At 44.3% G+C, this 18,639-nt stretch overlaps 1 protein-coding gene across 3 annotated transcripts in view; it reads left to right on the top strand.

Moving 5' to 3' along the window:
- The window catches only part of snd1 (staphylococcal nuclease and tudor domain containing 1), a 186,771-nt gene that overhangs the window by 52,332 nt on the left and 115,800 nt on the right, over positions 1–18,639 (top strand). For all 3 annotated transcript variants that reach the window (XM_071541726.1, XM_071541724.1, XM_071541723.1), the window contains exon 16: positions 10,362–10,471. In XM_071541726.1, coding sequence (XP_071397827.1) covers positions 10,362–10,471 — 110 coding nt within the window. The remainder of the gene's footprint in view (positions 1–10,361; positions 10,472–18,639) is intronic.

Consider the following 18,639-nt stretch of genomic DNA (forward strand, 5'->3'; position numbering starts at 1 on the left):
ACTGGTTGGTGTTTGACATTATCCCTCGAGGGGAATTATGCATGGATATGAGCGCTCAGCACAAACGCACGCACACAAACACACACACACACACTCTGTCGCAAACGTTACTTTCTGTGTGTTCAAGAAGATAATGTCAAATTTGTGTGTGTGAGCGTGCTTGCGCTGTCTGTCTCATTTTGGAATGATTTTATTCAATCAAAGGTTATTAGCAAATCACAATAAGCACATTATGGCAGATAGCCCCCAAGCGGATTTGATTAAGGTCGTCCCCGGTAGAAAAGGTTTATCTGCCGGAAATGAAACACCGCGTGTTGTCTTTAATACACACATTAGGAAGGATTAGCCCTGATTGATACAAATGATCCCTGTCTTATTTTGTGTATTTTAACTGCTTCTGTTAAAATTAGAGGCCTCAACTGCTCCCTGGCCTCTGTGTCTCCCTGGTTGTCTTTACCTTACCATCTCACAAGGTAGATAGTTGGGTGTGTTTGTGTTCTTGTTCCTCATTTTTCTGTGTGTTTACAGATAGAATGTGGTGATATTGTGTCTGGTGGGTCACGGCCTCATTTTTTCTGTACACGGGTGTTGTGTGCATGGGTTGTCACTGTGTACACCGGTTACTGAGGTTAGACCCTCATCCATACGTGGAAAAAGCCTTTAAGCACAAACAGACCCTTATTATCTACGTACCGCTAATCTCCAAACGGTTCCTATCTTATTCCCCTTTCTCTTTCCTGTCAAAGTTATCTTTCCGTGTTTTATTCACTCATCTCCACCGTGGGCTGTGTTTGAAATGACGTGTGTGTGATAAGGTGGCTGCCCCAAGCCTCTCGTGTTTATCTGTGCGTGTGAAACAGCAGAAGCCCTTCAGTCAAACACCCCTTTCCTTTAAACTTATCGCATGTCGGCGACAGATAATGGTGTTTGTGGAGAGCAGATCTTCAGAACATATGGTTCAGATATGCTCAATATAATAAGGTTAGATAGGCCTATCTGCATAGCAGAGGCATTGGCTTTTCATTGGTGCTGGAAGTGTGATGAAGTCCTTGGAAAGACATGCAGTTTATATGCGTGTGTACATGAATATCTGCATTGTGTTCAGTTGACAGTCGCGACCTGTTCCAGAAACAAACAAGTGGGACCCGGGTCCGCCTGGCTGAGGTGGTCTTGGCTCGGTTGCAGTCAAGACGCGTTTCATTTCTCATCAGTCTGAAAGCAATCGGTCCAGAGCAGCACCAGATAAACATCAGAAATGTAAACACAGCCATATTAAGAACCCTAAAAGAATGTTTAAACAAAAGAGAATTGAAACAAAACGGAACAGATAGCCTATTGCTTGTCAGAGTGAAACCAAACGTGACCGCTATACAAACCGGACAGGGCTTGTTTGTACCCACATTTTCGGAACAGATTTTCAAGAGGGTCCAGTCAGAAAGGCAGAGTTCTTGATTTGTGTGTTTACAAGTGTGTTTACATTTGTTCAGGTGAAGGAGTCATATTGGCGGTAGGGTGGCCTAGTGCTTAGAGAGACCATCCCATAACCATAACGGGTCAGATCCCTGCAAGTGCCTATCAAAAGCCATGCTCAGGTCTTGTCAAAGTGTCCTTGAGCAACATGCTCACTCAAGTTGCTGTGGAGAAGAAGAGCCTAAATGTAAAATGTGGTTTTGGCACGGTGGCCAGGTGGCAAGAGAGACTGGCAACAGGCACACTGGCTCTTGTAGGCATCAAACCTACAACTTTCTGATTACGGCACAAAGTGTCCTTGAGCCAAGACACTCAGCTTCCTACCTGCTCAATAATTGAAAGCTTGTCTGAATAAGCATTGACTAAATGTAGATGAATATAGAAAAGAGTCATATGATGCTACTGTTTTGCATTAGTCCATTGCATTAGCCATGATTTTTTCATATACATAAGCCATGACCAAATTCACTTTAAAGATGAATTACGGCGAATGCTTGATTAAAATTTAACAAAATGCCTTAAATTAGTAAAACGTATGAAGGCACATTCCAAAGTTAATTTACCGTCGGTGCCCTAAAGCTACACACAGCAGCAAATCAAACGTTGATTTCTGCAACACATTATTTTCTATCATGGGAGATTTTTAGGCCCATCGCTATGGCCAACTGATTCCATGTCAATTTCAAAGTTCCCCTGCCGTTGCTTTAATCAGCCAGCCAAACATTTTACCTGAAGCTATTTTAAAGTTTTACTTTGAGTTCATCAATGTACAGTATGTCTGTGTTAATTTGAGGGGAAACTACACAATATAACCGGTCTTTGCATTGAGCTGATGCTTTACCTGCCTGCTGTAGGAGAGTTGTATTAGACTGGTTTCTGTACTAATTGGTCAGATCTCATCTTGTCAGCCAAATCCTTTTTTTTTCTTTATCTTGTGCGAGGCTTTTGAAGAAGAAAAAGACATACTTCTCGTCAAAGCAAGGCTGTAAATGAACTCATCACAAGGCAGTTAGCGATGCGGGTAACACAGCAAGTCCAACTTACAAACCAAAAGCACAATACACATGTCTTTGAATGCTAACCAGTCTGCTTAGCCAGCAGTCTATTTTCCCTTTTTAGCCTTACTACTGTATTTGTCCTGATTTAAGTCTCTCTCTCTCTCTGTCTCTCTCTCTCTCTGTCTCTCTCTCTCTCTCTCTCTCTCTCTCTCTCTCTCTGTCTCTCTCTGTCTCTCTGTCTCTCTCTCTCTCTCTCTCTCTCTCTCTCTCTCTCTCTCTCTCTCTCTCTCTCTCTCTCTCTCTCTCTCTCTCTCTCTCTCTCTCTCTCTCTCTCTCTCTCTCTCTCTCTCTCTCTCTACACCCCCCCCCCCCCCTCTGCTTACTGGGAGAATTCTGTTTTTGATATCTCTCCGTAGGGGGAGATGGAGGGGATACCTCTGTCTCTCACTCACTGTTTCTCCAGTGAGGCACCTCAAAGCCTCAGTATCTTCCTCCCGCCTAGATTCCTTCCTTTTCCAGAGTTTTGCGGACTTTTCCTTGACAGGTGAAAAAAATACATGAAGAAAACGGGGGGTGAGAAAACAAAGCAAAAGTGTAGGGAGAGAAGCCCCCACTTCAAAGACGGCCAGAGGTGCGCTTCAGGGGTTGAAGGGAAGTTCCCTTTCCTCTCCTCCCACTTCACCTTTCCTTTCTTCTCCTTTCACCTGCTCTCCTGTCCAGTGTCACTTCCGCATGCAAGTTTGATAAAGGGTAGAGGAGTCATCCTGTTTCTGAAAGAGAGAGGTATTGTGCAGGAAAGGGAATTTTGGTGAGGTGGGACAGATGAGAGTAAGATGATGAAAGGAGGAAGAGGAGAAGGAAAAGCTGGGGATGTGGTAAAGAGAGGGATGACAAAAAAGGACAAGTGATGTGAAATATGTGGGTATAAAGGTGTGTTGAAGCTGAGGGAGACCAAGCAGGGTGAGGCTGTAAAAGTTCCGTAGCTTCAGTAACTTTGATGGAGTTTTAGATGGAGGCCATGGCAGGTGAAGTGTGCTTTCAAAGTTGCTCAGAAAGGTACAGTGAGCAGCAGTCTGTCAAAGAGATGAAACACCCATCACTTGGACACAAAGATTTAGAGTGTCAGCGAGAAGCATTAGCTGTCGCACGGAGCGTGCCTTAGTGCCATTTGTCTGATTTTTGTTTGATATCTAAGTTAGTGTGTATGTGTGTTTGTGTGTGTACACCTGTGTGCTGCTGCGCCTGCGCAAAGTGTGAGTGCAGAAGATGGAAAGATGGTGAGGAAGTGGAGCATAAAATGTGCAGACGTGTCCCCCAAAATATGTCTCTGTGTGCAAAAAAGTTTTGCATAGTGCCAAATCTGTTAGGACTAGCGTGAAACAGTCTGCAGTAAAACATGTTATAGTGCATCACTAACTTCTACCTACTGTAATAGTTTCCTTGTGTATGACTGCAGCACTGCAGCTTATTGAGATTCACACAATTCTTAGAAACCTGGGGTGGAGGAGATGAGCGATGGAGCTGCTTTAGCCCTGGGACCCGTTTAGAGTGTGTGTGTTTGTGTGTGTGTTCTCCTTTAGCATAATGAAAGCGGATCCATTGAATTTGTCTTTGTTCATCGGATGAAGCAGTTCATTATGGACTTCTCTTTGTTTTTATTAGTTCTGTCGGGCGACAAGAAGAAATACTATATATAGAACATATATCATCTTGTTTGTGAATTGTTAATGAATTTAAATTTAAATGGAAAAAGAACAATTCGTTTTCTCAGCGAGTACATGATGGTTTGTGCTTTCAGGCCTTGAATTGTGTTTTTTTTTCTGACTCAGCCTTTTTTCTGTTTTCACAGACAGTTCCCTAACAAATCCCTAACAAAATAATAATTTTAGCCGTGATGAAGCACCCTTAGTATTCCTCACAGGGCCTCTTGATCAATCAGCAAGCAACCGGGGGTACGGTAAAGTACTCTGCAAGTACATGTTATTCTGTATAGAACAGTTGAAAATAGCTGTTGTGAATGCTGTGCAATCTACATGAAAATCAACCTGAGAAATAACGGGAGGTTCTTCAGACATCATTTTGTGTTGAGATCTTTCCTTTCACCCCATGTCATTGTGATGGGACTGAGGGCGGGGAGGTGTAGAGGGGGGAGAGATGAACAGTGATGAGCCCGTCTGTGTGGATTTCAGCTTAAATTCCCAGGTACTGATGTGCTTTTTGGAGGAATGGGCATAGCTTTGCCTAAGCCTCGTCTGGGGTAATGAGCCTTTACATTAGAGAGCTGTGGTGAGATGATGGAGAAAGGGAGGGATGGATGTAGAGGTGGAAAGGGAGAGATAGTCAAACAAGCCTAGGATTTCCCACAGCGGGGTGCTACCTCCTATTAGGTGCATTTACCACCTATTCCTGTCTCTGTATCTCACCCACCTGCATCTCTCACCCACTGCTGAACTGCTACCGGAGACAGACTGACACCTAGGGAGGGAGGCGGGGGGAGGGGGAGAGTCGATTGGGAGGTGACAGTGACAGTGAGGGAGAGGGAGACCAAGGGTGAGATGGATGTGGAAAAAAAGAATGATATTGATATAACTGATGGAGGAATGAAGTATCAGCACCTAGAAAAAAAAAAAGACAAACATGCACGCACACACACACTCATCCCCAGCTTTTAGGTCCACATCCAATTCACACATTTTTAGGTGAACCACCAAATCATTTATTTTGTTTTTGTTTACCTGTCATGATGCTGCCATGTCCATTTTCACATATTTGTCTCCGCTGTCAACAGACTGTCAAAAGGTAAGAATTAATAACTTGCTAACTTCATAACAGGCAAAAATAGACACTAGTGACATTCATAGTGAGTTGACTGTATCCTCCAATTATACCTGCAGATGTGCCGAGATTGAGAGGAAAAGGTGCTTTGCAAGATTCATGAAGGAAAAACATCATAAGTCATAGGTTAATCAGTATGTACATTATCAGTATGGGAATTGTGTCACGATGTATGTCTCTATAAATTGCAGAGATGACACACACATGCACAGCGGTGGCACATCGCCGCATCCCTCCCTGCAAAACTATTTCTCCGGGATGGAGCTCATTATCTTGGCTTGGTTAGCAGAGGAAGAGAGGTCAACTCAATCCAATTCTCGCTATATGTTGGGTCAACTGAAAACGCATTCAATTACAAAGTATTACAAAAAATATATTAGAAGACAAACTGCTTGCTAGAAATGAACGCATGTGAATTCATGCAATTGGTTTCGGTCTATGAGAAGAATTAGTACTAGAATGAAGGTCACTCGGTATAAAATAGATGTATATGTGCCATCTGTGTATTTGCAGGATACTCACTAGCACTGCTTCTACCAGTCTGTTTTTATAGTATTACATAACTCCTAATCCGCACCATTTTACAGTCTGTAGACAGCAGAAACCTATTTAGAAGACAACAGTTGAATAATACAGCAGTTTGGTTATGAAACAACAGTGTAATAATGCTTTTGGCTATGAAGAGCCGACAACTTGTTGGTCAGTTTTCTTTCGTACAGCTAGTCTAGAGTTACAGCTTGTAAACATTTAGTTAAAGCTTTGTTTGAAAGCTAACTTCAACGGGCCCGCCGCAGCCCCAAAGTGTTTGTTTTCTCTCTCTTTCTCTCTCTCCCTCTCATCCGCCCCACTCTCTCTCCCCCTCAACCTTCAGCCACAAATGCTGCAGAAACAATATCTCTATATCTGGGAGAGAGCAGAGAGAAAGAGGGGGGAGAGAGACGGGTACTGAGACAGATACAAGGAAGGAGGGAGCTTGGAGAAGAGAGGGGATAAGGAGAGAAGAAAAGGGGGAGAGGAGAGAGAGTCAGGAGTTAAAAGATGAGACTAGAGAAAGAGGAAAGGGATAGCTGGTGTGTGTGTATTTCAGGATTAAAAGTTATTCCAGGGCACCTGTGTATGTGTGTCTTTTTGTGTGTGTATCTGTTTGTAGGGAAATGTGTGAAACTGTATATAAATGTGTTTCCCACTGCTTTTGTGTTTGTGATAGGGAGAGAGTGTGTGTGTGTGTGTGTGTGTGTGTCAAAGACGGAGGGAGTGAAAGAGAGAGAGCAAGCGGTGGCGAGAGTGTGGGAGGAGAAACGGCCCACTGTTGGGATGAGGAGGAGGAAGTGTGTGTGTGTTGGGAAAGGTGTGTGTGTGTGTGAGTTGAGGGGGCAGGCGGTATTTCATCAGGCGCATGGCTCACCCAGGATCGCAGATTAAACCGTTACATCTTCTCCACGGGGCCCGCCTGCCCCTGAGCCTGAGCTCAACAGAGGAAAAGGAGGGGAGCGAGGCATGATGGAAAGAGTTGGGTTGGTGGCGGTGACGCCGGGGCGATACGAGACCGCAGCGCTATGAAATGAAATGTTTGATCGTCTTGATGGTCTTTCTTGTAGGCGGTGCGTTGCAGATTTTGGTGCCTTTCTCTTCGCCGGGTTTCACATGTGGGCCACGTCTTACCAGACTGAAGATGATGATGATGGATGTGCCGTATGGGGGATTGACATGTGGGTGTGGGCTTCTAATGTGAAGAATACTGTGTTCTCATTTTGTGTGTGTGCGTGTTACACACAACGCAATACAACAGGTTCCTGTGTGTGTGTGTGTGTAGCGTGATCTCGACAGTGATCAGTGTGCGTCGTGTTTGTCTCCGAGATCAGATAAGATTGATATCCTGTAGTTTGACCCAGATGTTTATCTAGGTGCGAGTGAGTCATGTATCATGGTACAGGTTGAAATTGGCTATGCTCAGTGAGTCCCTGGCTTAGTTTAAATGCAGCAGGGGGAGGACACGAAGCTGTGTGTATGAGAGTTTTGAGGGAAATTATTGAGTGCAGTCAGGTAAGTCGTAGGTCGATTAGGGTGTTTGTGCCCGTGTGCGTGTGACTCCAGATATGAACCGACTTCTGTGTACTACATACCCAAGTAATCTTTCCTTAGGGTCTTCCTAGAGAGGCACTGAGTGCCGACACAATTACCATAGCCGGATGAACCCAAGCAGAAAGTCAAGGATATCTCCCCCTCTGCATTTATTTTTGCTAACAATGTATTTGTCTTTTCACCCGTCCCGTCTCCTTTCTACTCTTCTCTACAATCTCTCGTCTTTTTTTTTTTCCTTGCTCCTTTGTTTTTTTTTTCTGTGTCCCTCATCTCTCCTTGTCTCTTCTCTCCAGCACTGTTCCACCCAGGATGTCCCACATGGAAGCCCTGTCCTGGTCCACTTCTATAAATACTTTCAGATGATCTTGGCCATCAGTGTCTCCTTCTCCTCCTCCTCCTCTCCTCAGGGCATCTGCAGGTCCTTTAAAAGTCTGCAGCAGTTCTTAAACCAAATCAGTCTGTTATTATAAGCCTTAAACGGTTAAATGAGGCTTGTAAGTCTTAAATACAGCCTCAAAAATGTAAATCAGAGCTATTACCGCTATTATTTTCACAAAATACATTTTTGTTCAATAGTTGGATGGTTATGAGAGAGGATCTTCGCTATCATTGACAATGAGATGGTGATAAGAAGGGAAATTATAATGTAATAAAATTGCAACTCATTAAATTAACTCAAGTAGTGGATTATACATGTACAATGGGAATTTCATTGATCTGAATCAAACATTGAAGTGTCAATAATAAGCAATTGGAAGTAGGCAGTAACTTGCATCTGGAACCTGGGACTTGGGTGGAAAAAAATACAATGAAATTCAGTTAAATTAGTGATTCAGTTCAATGGATGATGGGGCATTTTCTCAGCCTGACACACAGAACTATTCAGCCCAAATTACTTTTCGTGTGCACTTTGGTTGCAAAAAACGGCTTTAAATTTCTTTCTAATGGGCGTTAGAAAGGTGTTAAAAAGTCATAAATTTAAGTTGGTGAAACTTGCAGATCTTCTGTTTTTTGCTCTGCTCAGGACACGCCGGGCCATTTAAATGCTAATCCTGGTCACCACACTATTTACTGGCTATTAGAGACTAATGGAGTTGTTGTAGTTTGCCTCTCCTGGGGAAAGCTGAGATGTTGTTTGAGGACGCCTGGGACGTGTGTGTGTGTGTGTGTGTGTGTGTGTGTGTGTGTGTGTGTACATCTATGTACCTGGGTGTGTGTGTTTGTAAGGGACCTGGGTTTTGCCTACTCTACACTTGTCATGTGTATGCGGTGCATGCTTGCTGTGTTTGTGAGTGATGTCAGCAAGAGTGTGGTCATCTTCTCCAATCATCCGCTGCTTGACCCCATGCACACATTTCCTCTTCGCCATCATCCAAAAACAATCTAAAATGGTATTTCCGATCGGTCAAATAGGAGACTTGCTTGCTGGTTTAGGTAGGAAATTTATTTAAGCACAATATTGTAGCTGTATGAACATGAGCAAGTCTCTTTGAAAGGGTGAAGGCAGCTAAAGACTCCAGACAATCTTTTGCTTTCATCAAGAGACAAAGCTTGGATCTGCTGTACTGACAGTGGATTGGAGACCAATATTTCCGATGGATTTTTGCCAAGGGAAGGAGAGGGAAAGAGAGAGAAAGTGAGAGAAAGGAGCGAGAGAAAAGCAGAGAGGGAGGGGGAGAGGGAGAGAAAGAGAACAAAGAGCCTAGGAGAGTGCTGTTGCTTTGTTAGCACAATGTTGAAGGGTTTACCGCCCACCTAAAACTAACATTGGGTTACTCTGCATAAATCAATACAATAGTAAAGTGACTGTGTGCTAATTAATTCAAGAACTTGCAGATAAATGTACAGCTCCTATTGTCATGCATTTTCTTTTTCAGCAGTATGCAGGTGCATCTTTCCGTCTGTCTGTGAGCATTCATATGCGATGCAGCAAACGTACCCGCTATACGGTAGCGCTTTGCCAACACCACCGTGAGCCCCACGCCGCTTGCGCCCTCTTCCTCAGAAGCGCGCATGTGTGTGTGCACATGAAACCGTTTGAAGTCCTAAAGGGGGTAAGAGACAAAGGGGTGGCGTCTCGATTGAAGCTGGAGATGCTCCTCTACTGAAGGCATCATCCCAGACATCAGAGACCCGCCGAGAGCGGTGCTATGCTCTGCATGCAGAGTGTGTAGTGTATGTGTGTGCGTGTGAGAGGACTTCACATATTACTTATAGTTTCTATGGGTGAGATGCACAGATGCACACACACACGACTTCAAACCCAGTCACGTTCACCTTCAAATATATACATTCCCCTTCCTGCGTACACCCAGACTCTCTCAATCATTACATACATTTTTTTTTCATTTCTCAGCGAGTATGTAGAGATAAAATAGGTCTCACAGCGCCTTTGTACCAACCCCACCCCCAGCTAATCCACTCCTACGCAAACTCCATAAGAAAGACCCTGAAAACCTACCAAGGTCGATGTCAAGGGGTCCCAAAGACACAATGCTAACTCAGGCAGCTATTCAGAGGAAACTGGTTATACAGCAGCGCTTTACTCACTCAGGATTGACCCCCCGATGACCAATTATCCATTTAGTGCTTCTGCTGGTGTAGTTTGCTAATCTGTAGTGTGCCACTGACGTGCCTGAGTGTAATTGTATGGCTAAACGATTTTGACCTTGACCTATTAAGAGGGATGAAAAGGATGCTTGATGTGGCATCGGTTGTCGGGGGCACCGGGGGTCTAGAGAATTGTGGATACAAGTATATTCACTGACTTGTGAATATTCACATCCGTTTCAATAATATTTCTGCTGCCGTTTTCTTTTTTTTCAAATTGGCAACTAGATCCCATTATATCTCCTCCTGTTCTTTGTTGACTTACCAAGCCAAATAAAGTTAAAACTATTCAAGGAATCTCGCTGTTCTTTTGATTGGCTGCTGTGCTGACCTTTGACCCCTTCCTTTCGTATTGTCTTCGGCCAGGTATTGAATGTCCACGCGGTTCCAGGAACGCGCCTGGAGGGATGCAGATGGCTGAACCCTTCAGTGACGAGGCCATGCTGTTCACCAAAGAGCTGGTGCTGCAGAGGGAGGTAAGCACTAGCAGGACATTTTGGCTCTGGTTTCCTCATTTCCCATTGTTTCAGCGCCCATTCCCATGTTGTTAGCTCTTAATGTTCTGCCATTTTGGCACCTACAGTACAGCGTTTTATTTTGGCACCTACAGTGCAAAGTTAGTCTGCTTTGATCACATTGAGATCATTTTGTTTCAGAGATGTGAAAAAAAAATATGTCTACTTTAAAGAGCAGATTCTGACTAGATACTCATAAACCGCGGCAATCACTTTGGCTTTGAAGAATCTCCTGTCCCTCGTGTTTGTTGGCATATTTGGCACTCGGTTGGTCTTGTTTTGGTGTGGTTCTTGCCTAAACCACAGTCCGTCACGATGGCCAGTATTCAAACCCACTCAATTGAGCAACATGTTGCAAAACGAGCCAGAGAAAGGGAGCCAGTGGGAAGACAGGCAATATTTTAGCCACCAGGCCAAAAAAAGGCCTCGGTCATGCGTCCCCACTATAATTAATCGACACTCTTTCCTGTCCCTCCTCATTTTCTTTTGTTGTGCAAAAAGTGTGTGCAAAACAAAAAAACAGATCTTACATGTTCTTCCTCTGACCTTCAACAGTTGACTCTGTTTCTGACCATCAGCTGTTTTTCCTCTTTGATAAAGGCAAAATCCAGAGGACCAAAACCTCAATCTATTATTTTATCAAGACAGAGATGTTATCAAGATAGGGCCACTGACTTGATGAGCTGATGTAAAGCTCATTTATTTAATCTTTTACGCCCAAATGAGTTTTATTTTATTGTAGTGTTAAAAGTTCTGAATCAGAAAATATACCCATACCCTGACAAAACCACCCTGGATAGTGCCACAGTGTTCAGGACATCTGTTATTGTCAGTGAAATGGCTCCAAAAAGTCTTGCATGATATTTGACTGTTGCCTCTGTTATTTGTCGCTTTCATTGAGATTTGTACAGAAATCCGGGCCAAACTGGCCATCAGCCCATGGAGCATATTGTATGTGAATTCTGTGTTTGGCTGGATTGTTTTTTTGTTTCTTTCTTTTTTTTTTTCCCCTCTCTCTCTGTGATTCTCCATCCAGTTTATGGAAAGCTCACCTGATAGCGGATCAGTGCTCCTGGGCTTTAGAAAACTCCATCCGCTGTGTGTCTCTTCATTCACATGCTAATAGCTTTTTATAGGAAGCAGTGAACGGACCAAAGCCATGATGGAACTAGCTATAATCCTGGGACCACTTATCCAGGCCACACACCGTCTCTCTCTCTCAATCTCTCTCTCTCACTCTCTCGCTTGCTCTCTCTCACTCCCCCTCTCCATTCCTATCTCCGTTTAAAAGGCTTTTTGCGTAGGGTGGCTGACTCCCCTGTCCTCTGGTGTTTAATTGTCATGGAAATGTGGCCTTGGCTAGCGTTGGAGGCGGACTGGTGTTGGAGAGAGAGAGAGAGAGCGAGTGAGTGTGTGTGTGTGTGTGTGTGTGTGTGTGTGCGCACACCCGTGTCTGTGGTGAGCCTGTAATACAGGTTGGATAGAGGAAGCCTTGGCTGTGAAATAATTGATGCAAGCAACAGGGGACTTTGATTGACAGGGATGCACACCCTCGCTCATGACTCAGTGCAGAGGTGCTGTGGCAGGCACACACTGATTTGAAATTTTAGCATTTTTGCAGATACACGTACACTCGCTCGCAAATGCATAATTAAGCATCTTCATAACGCTTGCACACTTGCTCTGCTACAGTCACCTTCTTAGTCTCTCACGCACAAATTAAATTAAGTGTCGTTGTAACACACACACACCCCTCATGCGCACTGACGCACACACTCTCACACACTTTCTCCCTCGCCACTCATTGGCGGCATCAGCACATTTTTCACAGGTAGGTGGGAGTTAGCAGGCAGGACAGAGCCATATAATGAGTTCAGGGCCCAGTGCGGGGGCTGGCTGGCTGGCTGCACTGACCTAGTGTTGTGGACTAATATGAACACAAACACACACTCACAGGCACACATTCATGTGCAGCCAAACGCACACACATACACACACAAGAGCTGTCACTTTCCCAAACATTGAGTTCAGGCAAAATCATTACCCAGAGGACATTTACTAGTCGGAAGTCCCTCAGCTCAAAATCAGTTTGGGTGTCATTCTTTCGATTCACTGGCGTTGTTAAGATGCGCACTGAGCAATTGGAACATTGGTGGGAGAAAAACAAGTGACAGCTCTGAGACACACACACACACACACACACACACACACTTCTAGCTGGAAGAGAAGACATGATAGTGTAACATAATATGATGGTTGACACTGAAGCAGGATAGAATTGCATGAGAGGAAGCTGGAGTGAATGAGATGGAGTCGGAGAAGTGGCAGGAAGTGCCGGAGCACCGAAGAGAGAGAGGTTACTAGAGCAACAGCCGAAAGGGAAGAAGAGAGATGGGTAGAGAGGGAGAGTCGCTCCATCCTTCCTCCATCTCTGTCCCTGCCACATCGTCGAGCAAACCGACTATTACTGAAGCTGTCTTATAAAGGTGTGCGCCACTCGAACGAACGTGAATGCGGTTCATTTGATTTCATTAGGATGGGATTCTGCTGTTGATTTGGCTCTGAATAGTGTCTGATTGCAGGAGGCTTCGGTGGCGTTCAGGAGATGGCCCCCCGTAAATGCCACAAGATTCCTGTTTTGGCGGCGTATTTACTTAAATGTTTGTTTTTCTATCCTGCTCTGTCTGGTCGTCAGCCATTTTGAGTTTTCAAGGGCTTTGCTGATCTGACGACACGTTGACTCAATGCTCCGTATCTTTATTTTTTTCCCAACTTTCCTCCACTCTGTAATTAGCTGTTCTATCTCTGTCTGTTAAGAGATCGGGGTTGTGGTGCTGGCTTGAGCACAGGTCTCTCTCGCTTTCTCTTGCTCGCTCGCTCGCTCGCTCTCTCTCTCTCTCTCTCTCTCTCTCTCTCTCTCTCTCTCTCTCTCTCTCTCTCGCTCATTGCTGTTTCTCTTTTCCCTTGTTTTCATCTCTGTCTCTCTCCCTTCCTTCTGTCCTGGCGTCTCTCGCTCTCTCCTCCCTCTTCTCTCTTGGTGTCCAGTCTTAATCTCTGACTGACACTCTGAGCTCTCTCCCTCCTCCGCTGCCGTTTCTCCCCTTCCCTTCCTCTCTGTTTCTCTTCTCTGTCTCTCTCTCTCTAAACTGCCACACAGCCATGTCTTAATTTCTCCTGATGCAGACACACATAATTAATGTGGCGTGCGGCGAGAGGAAAGGCCCTGATTTCTGTCTTCTCTATTTATAAATCCCTCTCTCTGGTGATTCTCTCTCTCTTTTTGTCAAGACTTCTTTCACTTTCAGACTTTTAAAAAAACCAAAAAAAACCTCATCTGTGTTTATCTGCTCCGTCTTCCTTCATCTCTCTCTCTCTCTCTCTCTCTCTCTCTCTCTCTCTCTCTCTCTCTCTCTCTCTCTCTCTCTCTCTCTCTCGCTCCTTCCCTCCCTCCCTCCCTCTCTGTCTCACCCTGCTCTCTGTGTAGTCTTAATCTCTGACAGACACTGCTCCCTTTCCCAGCATGGAACCAAAACAGCAAGCAGAATTCTGGGAAAAAAAAAGAAAAAAAAGAAAACGCCTCGGTAAACACCGCTCCCCAGACGTCTCCCCTTGCTTTTTTTTTTTTTTTTTTGATGTTTTCCATTTAATTTTTCTCACCTCCCACCTTCCATTGACGAAAGCATCCATTCAGCATCTCAGTCGTCGACTCTGTGTTGGTTTTTCACTTTGTGCGTTTGGGTGGCAACTTCAAAAGCACAGCCTAACCAGTGGGAGGGAGAACGAGAGAATCTGCTGCATTGAGGTGTTTTTCTAGCATGAATCAACTAAGGACAGGCGCGATTAGCTGTGATGTGCTGGTTAACAATAGAAATAACAGTCAGTGAAGCTAAATTTCAATGGCTCATTACTATACTGTACATGTAGTATGAGTTTCATTCCAAATTGAGGTGGCCGCCGTGTGAAAAAAGTCGACGCCTACTCAAAGTGATGCTGGCATGAAAGTAAAGCGCATCATAGGTTACAACTAAAGTTATGAGCCATTCTTAAGATCTTTGCTTATTTTCTGAGGATGAAATCATCTGTGGTTTTGAAATATTGACGACAGGAGAGAGTACATCTACTGATTAATCAGCACTGAAATGAGCCCAGACCCCCATTCCTGGTGTATAAACAAATCCACTTGTGTAACTCAACCCTAAGAGGGAGAGGGAGCAGGAAGAAGAGAAAGAGGGTGAATAGAGAGAGAGAGGGCTAGGACAAGAGCAGGCTAAGTGGACGGTAATATGTGGTGTGTGTTCCACCTACGCATACTGTCAGTCCTATTGACCTCATTCAGTCTGGGTGGTCTCCCATCTACTGTACTGCCCTCACTGCCTACTCACCAACTCTTACTCTCTATCTCACACACACACACACACACACACACTAAATTCACTTTCTCTCGCTCACCTACAAGCATGCACATATATACACACACACACACACACTAACAGGCCCTGGCTGACTGGATGCCAAGTCTTTTTCTTTACATTTCTTCTCTCTGTCTTTTTTCATAATCCCATTGTTTTCTTTTTGTTTCTCTGTTGCACGTTTCCTTTTGTCTTGTACGCATTAGCATACACAAACACACTCAGGCTGCATTACTAATCGAGTATAATCGTATATCATTATGTTTCTGCAAGTAATAATCATAGAATATTGGTGTAACAGCAATATGGAAACTTTTCATTTCACTTAGAATGTCCACTATAGTTGAAAAGAGTTAGAAGGGTGATATAAAATCCCAGAAATGCAGTACAATATAAAATTTTGTTCCTCAAATCAAGAAAAATATTCAAGATTAATAATTGTGATCGCAACATCTAGCAGAATGGATTAGCCATAATCGTGCAGCCCTAACACACACGCACACACACACACACTTACCTCCACCTTTATGCAGGGTGTCAGTTCTCCTGCATCACAGTGCTGAATGAAGCGAGTGTTTTTTTGACATCACCCGGTGTGCGCGGAGCTCCCCTGCGCCCGCCGTCCTAAACCCTGCCCAGTCGTGCTTAAAACGGGGGCCCACCACCCCGCCGCCCCCCCGCCCCGCGACATGAACGGCGTGTGCACCAGGCTGCCATCGGCGGGGGGTCGGCACAGGCTGGCGTCAGACCCGCAGGAGGCTGTGTTGAGGAGCGGCGATGAGTCACCGTGCCGGCGTGGCATCACAGATGCCCCGCTCATGCCTGCCTCCACAGATTTATGAGCTTTCTGCTTTAATAACTGTTCTCGTTGTTGAGCATTTTAATTTTATGATAATAAACCCCACACCTTCTTTATGTCCAGGAGATGCTGCTTTCTGCTCTGGTTTGATGTGTGTAGTGATTATTGTACATTATACTCTGTAACCACTACCATAAACTTACATAGAAGCATCTAGGCAATTGAATAACTTAACTATTATGTGTCTGTCTTGGTCAGTGTAACTTGGATCAATCCGTTTAGCATTCCTCTCACACACACACACACACACAGGCACACAGAATGCATCCTTCATGCGTTTGAGCCTCTTTTAAACGTCTTATTTTGCCTCTCAGGGCCCCAGGACAGCATCGGATTTCTCCACAGCCTCCATGCTCGCACATTGATTTCCGATCACGCCTGAATTATTTTGGCGAGAGGCCGATTACACAAGTGCTGCGTCTTGCAATCTTTGACCATCTCTCTCCCTCATCTCTCTCTCTCTTGCTTGCCCCACTCTCTGTTGTTCCTATTGGCTTGTTGGTGCCGATGTGTATTTGTGTGGCTTTGTTTCTGTGTATCTATTTTTGTCTTGTTTTGCTTTCTCATACGCTGCCATACACATGCAAAATGTGTATGTGTGTGAATGAGTAGAGCACACATAATGAATAATGCATGGTGTGGTTTCCTGGTCAGACAGACAGGCAGACAGTGTGGACGGTGAACTGTCCCTCGGGTCCATTTCCCCACCACATACTGTAGTTAAACAAACCACCAGTACAGAAGGCAGCCACATATCTAGATGACTGCTGCTTTATAGCTGCAGTCAGGATCTGTCCCCATCCATTCATAACTCTGGGTGGGTAGAACAAAAACACCAGCTTGGACCATATCCATACAATAGCCCCAGCCAATATATATTGGATTAACCTCATACTGATGCTGATTAAACATCTGAATGCTCCACTGATACTGTTACCTATAGCATTAGCACAAACAAATATGTTTCAGTATTCAAGTGTAGAATTTGGCCCGGATGGGAGCTTGTAATTATGACTTAGTATGTTGAGTAACAGCACCTTAAAAATAAATCCTTATCGCCAAAAAATCATATCAGACGGGTACGTAATCTGTACATTTATTGTACTGCGCTGATGTGATTTCAATAATGGTGATACAAACTTAAGTGAAAATTGAAGGGAAAAAATGAAAGCTTATCTATGTTAGTGTTGTCGAGATAGTTTTACACTTCCTTACAGACCAAGTGTCACAAGTAGACTAAAGTTGTGGTCAGTATTATGTGACGATTGGGTGTGTCCTAGCTGGTGAAAGAGTCAAAATAACCAGCAAACTGGCAAGCCAACCAGACTAGTTTGTGTCTTTGTTGTGACCTTGGAATGCATTTTGTACCTATGATGCTATCAACAATATTCTATTTTATATTGACCATAAATTGTGGTACTTAAAATGGCCTATCTACGTTATTTTTAGACTTTTTGGTATCACAGGTGTGGTTCAACTTTTGTTATTGCAGTAATTTGGAAACCTTAAAGTGCTGCGCAGCCTGTGTGTGTATCGGTGTCACAGTTGGGTAGCGTTGTTCCTTGAAAACTGTGAATTATGGCCCGAGGGCGAACAGAACGACCCACATAAACATGTTCGCACCATCGCAGTGACGGAGAGATAGATAGGCCTGGATAGAGATGAAGAGATGAGAGAGAGAGAGAGAGAAAAAACCTGCTCACCGCTTTATCGCCCGAACTCGTTTACGAGGGCGACCTTGTGCGTACGTGCGAGTGTGTGTGTGTACGATGGGATGACAACTTCAGCGTCCATTCTGATAAGCATACCCCGCAACAGAGCGCACACACACACACACACACACACACACACACACTGTGCTAGGGGACCAGCTGAATCCTCTTAGTCTTCTCCTCTACGTCAAGGGCACTGCAGTAGTCTTCCACATCAATGAGGGCAATAGTATAATGCTCTCATGCACCTAGACTGTGCATCCCTCGCTGTATTCCTCCCTTGTCTCTATTTCTCTTTCTTCCTGTATCTTTCCCTCCCTCTTTTGCTTTGACTCTCTTTCCAAATTGTTGTACTTGGTTTGCTACTTTTCTGCTGGCTCTCGCCGAGCTGCAGATTGCCGACTCTGCCGGCTGAAGAGAGAAAAACTTACTGGGTGGAGACGGAGCACAAGAAAGGTGTAGGACACGGTGCATAAAAGAGTGTGTGCTCGCACTCCTAGACAAACACACTCTTAAATTATCATTAGACCTGAGGCCAGAAGACTAAAGGTGTTCCATAAAGGATTGAAGCAGTAGGCAATGGAGAGACGGCTTCCATTGTCTCTCTTGTGTGTCTGACACTGTTTGCCTTTCCTCTGGCCATACTTACTCCTCTCTCTCACTGAAAGAAATAGCCAACCAACATATTGAATTTGTGGTCCAAATGTGAATACTGGAGGCAACCAGCCAGTTAGCCAGTGGCTGTGTCAATAGACGTGTTTACCTGTGTGATTCACCTAGCCTCCTCCTCTCCTCTCCACTTTTGCTTCTTTGTCTTTCTCCTTCTCCAACCGTCTGCTGTCCTAATAGAGAAATTGGTGTTTTGTTTGCCGTATGTTTGATTTCCTCACATTTTCTCCTCCTTTTTATCCCTGCCAAAGAGGTTATGTTGTCACCCCTGTTAGTTTCTTTGTTTGTCTGTTAAGAAAAGGAAAAGGGTGAAGGAACAATTGAGATTTTGGTGGTGATCTGGACCTACAATTTCTGCCGTTAGACAATTTTGATTTTTGTTTTAGCCATAACTATAAAACTAACAGAGATATTCCAAATCCTAAGGGTATGTTTGCAGGCTCAAGAAACCAATTTAACTTAAAATTTAAGTTACGGGAA

Source organism: Centroberyx affinis, unplaced genomic scaffold (genome assembly GCF_046629955.1).
Source record: "Centroberyx affinis isolate AG114_WGS23_722 - 3 ecotype Tasmania unplaced genomic scaffold, CSIRO-AGI_Caff_v1 ptg003935l_1, whole genome shotgun sequence".
In the NCBI taxonomy this organism is placed as follows: Eukaryota; Metazoa; Chordata; class Actinopteri; order Beryciformes; family Berycidae; genus Centroberyx; species Centroberyx affinis.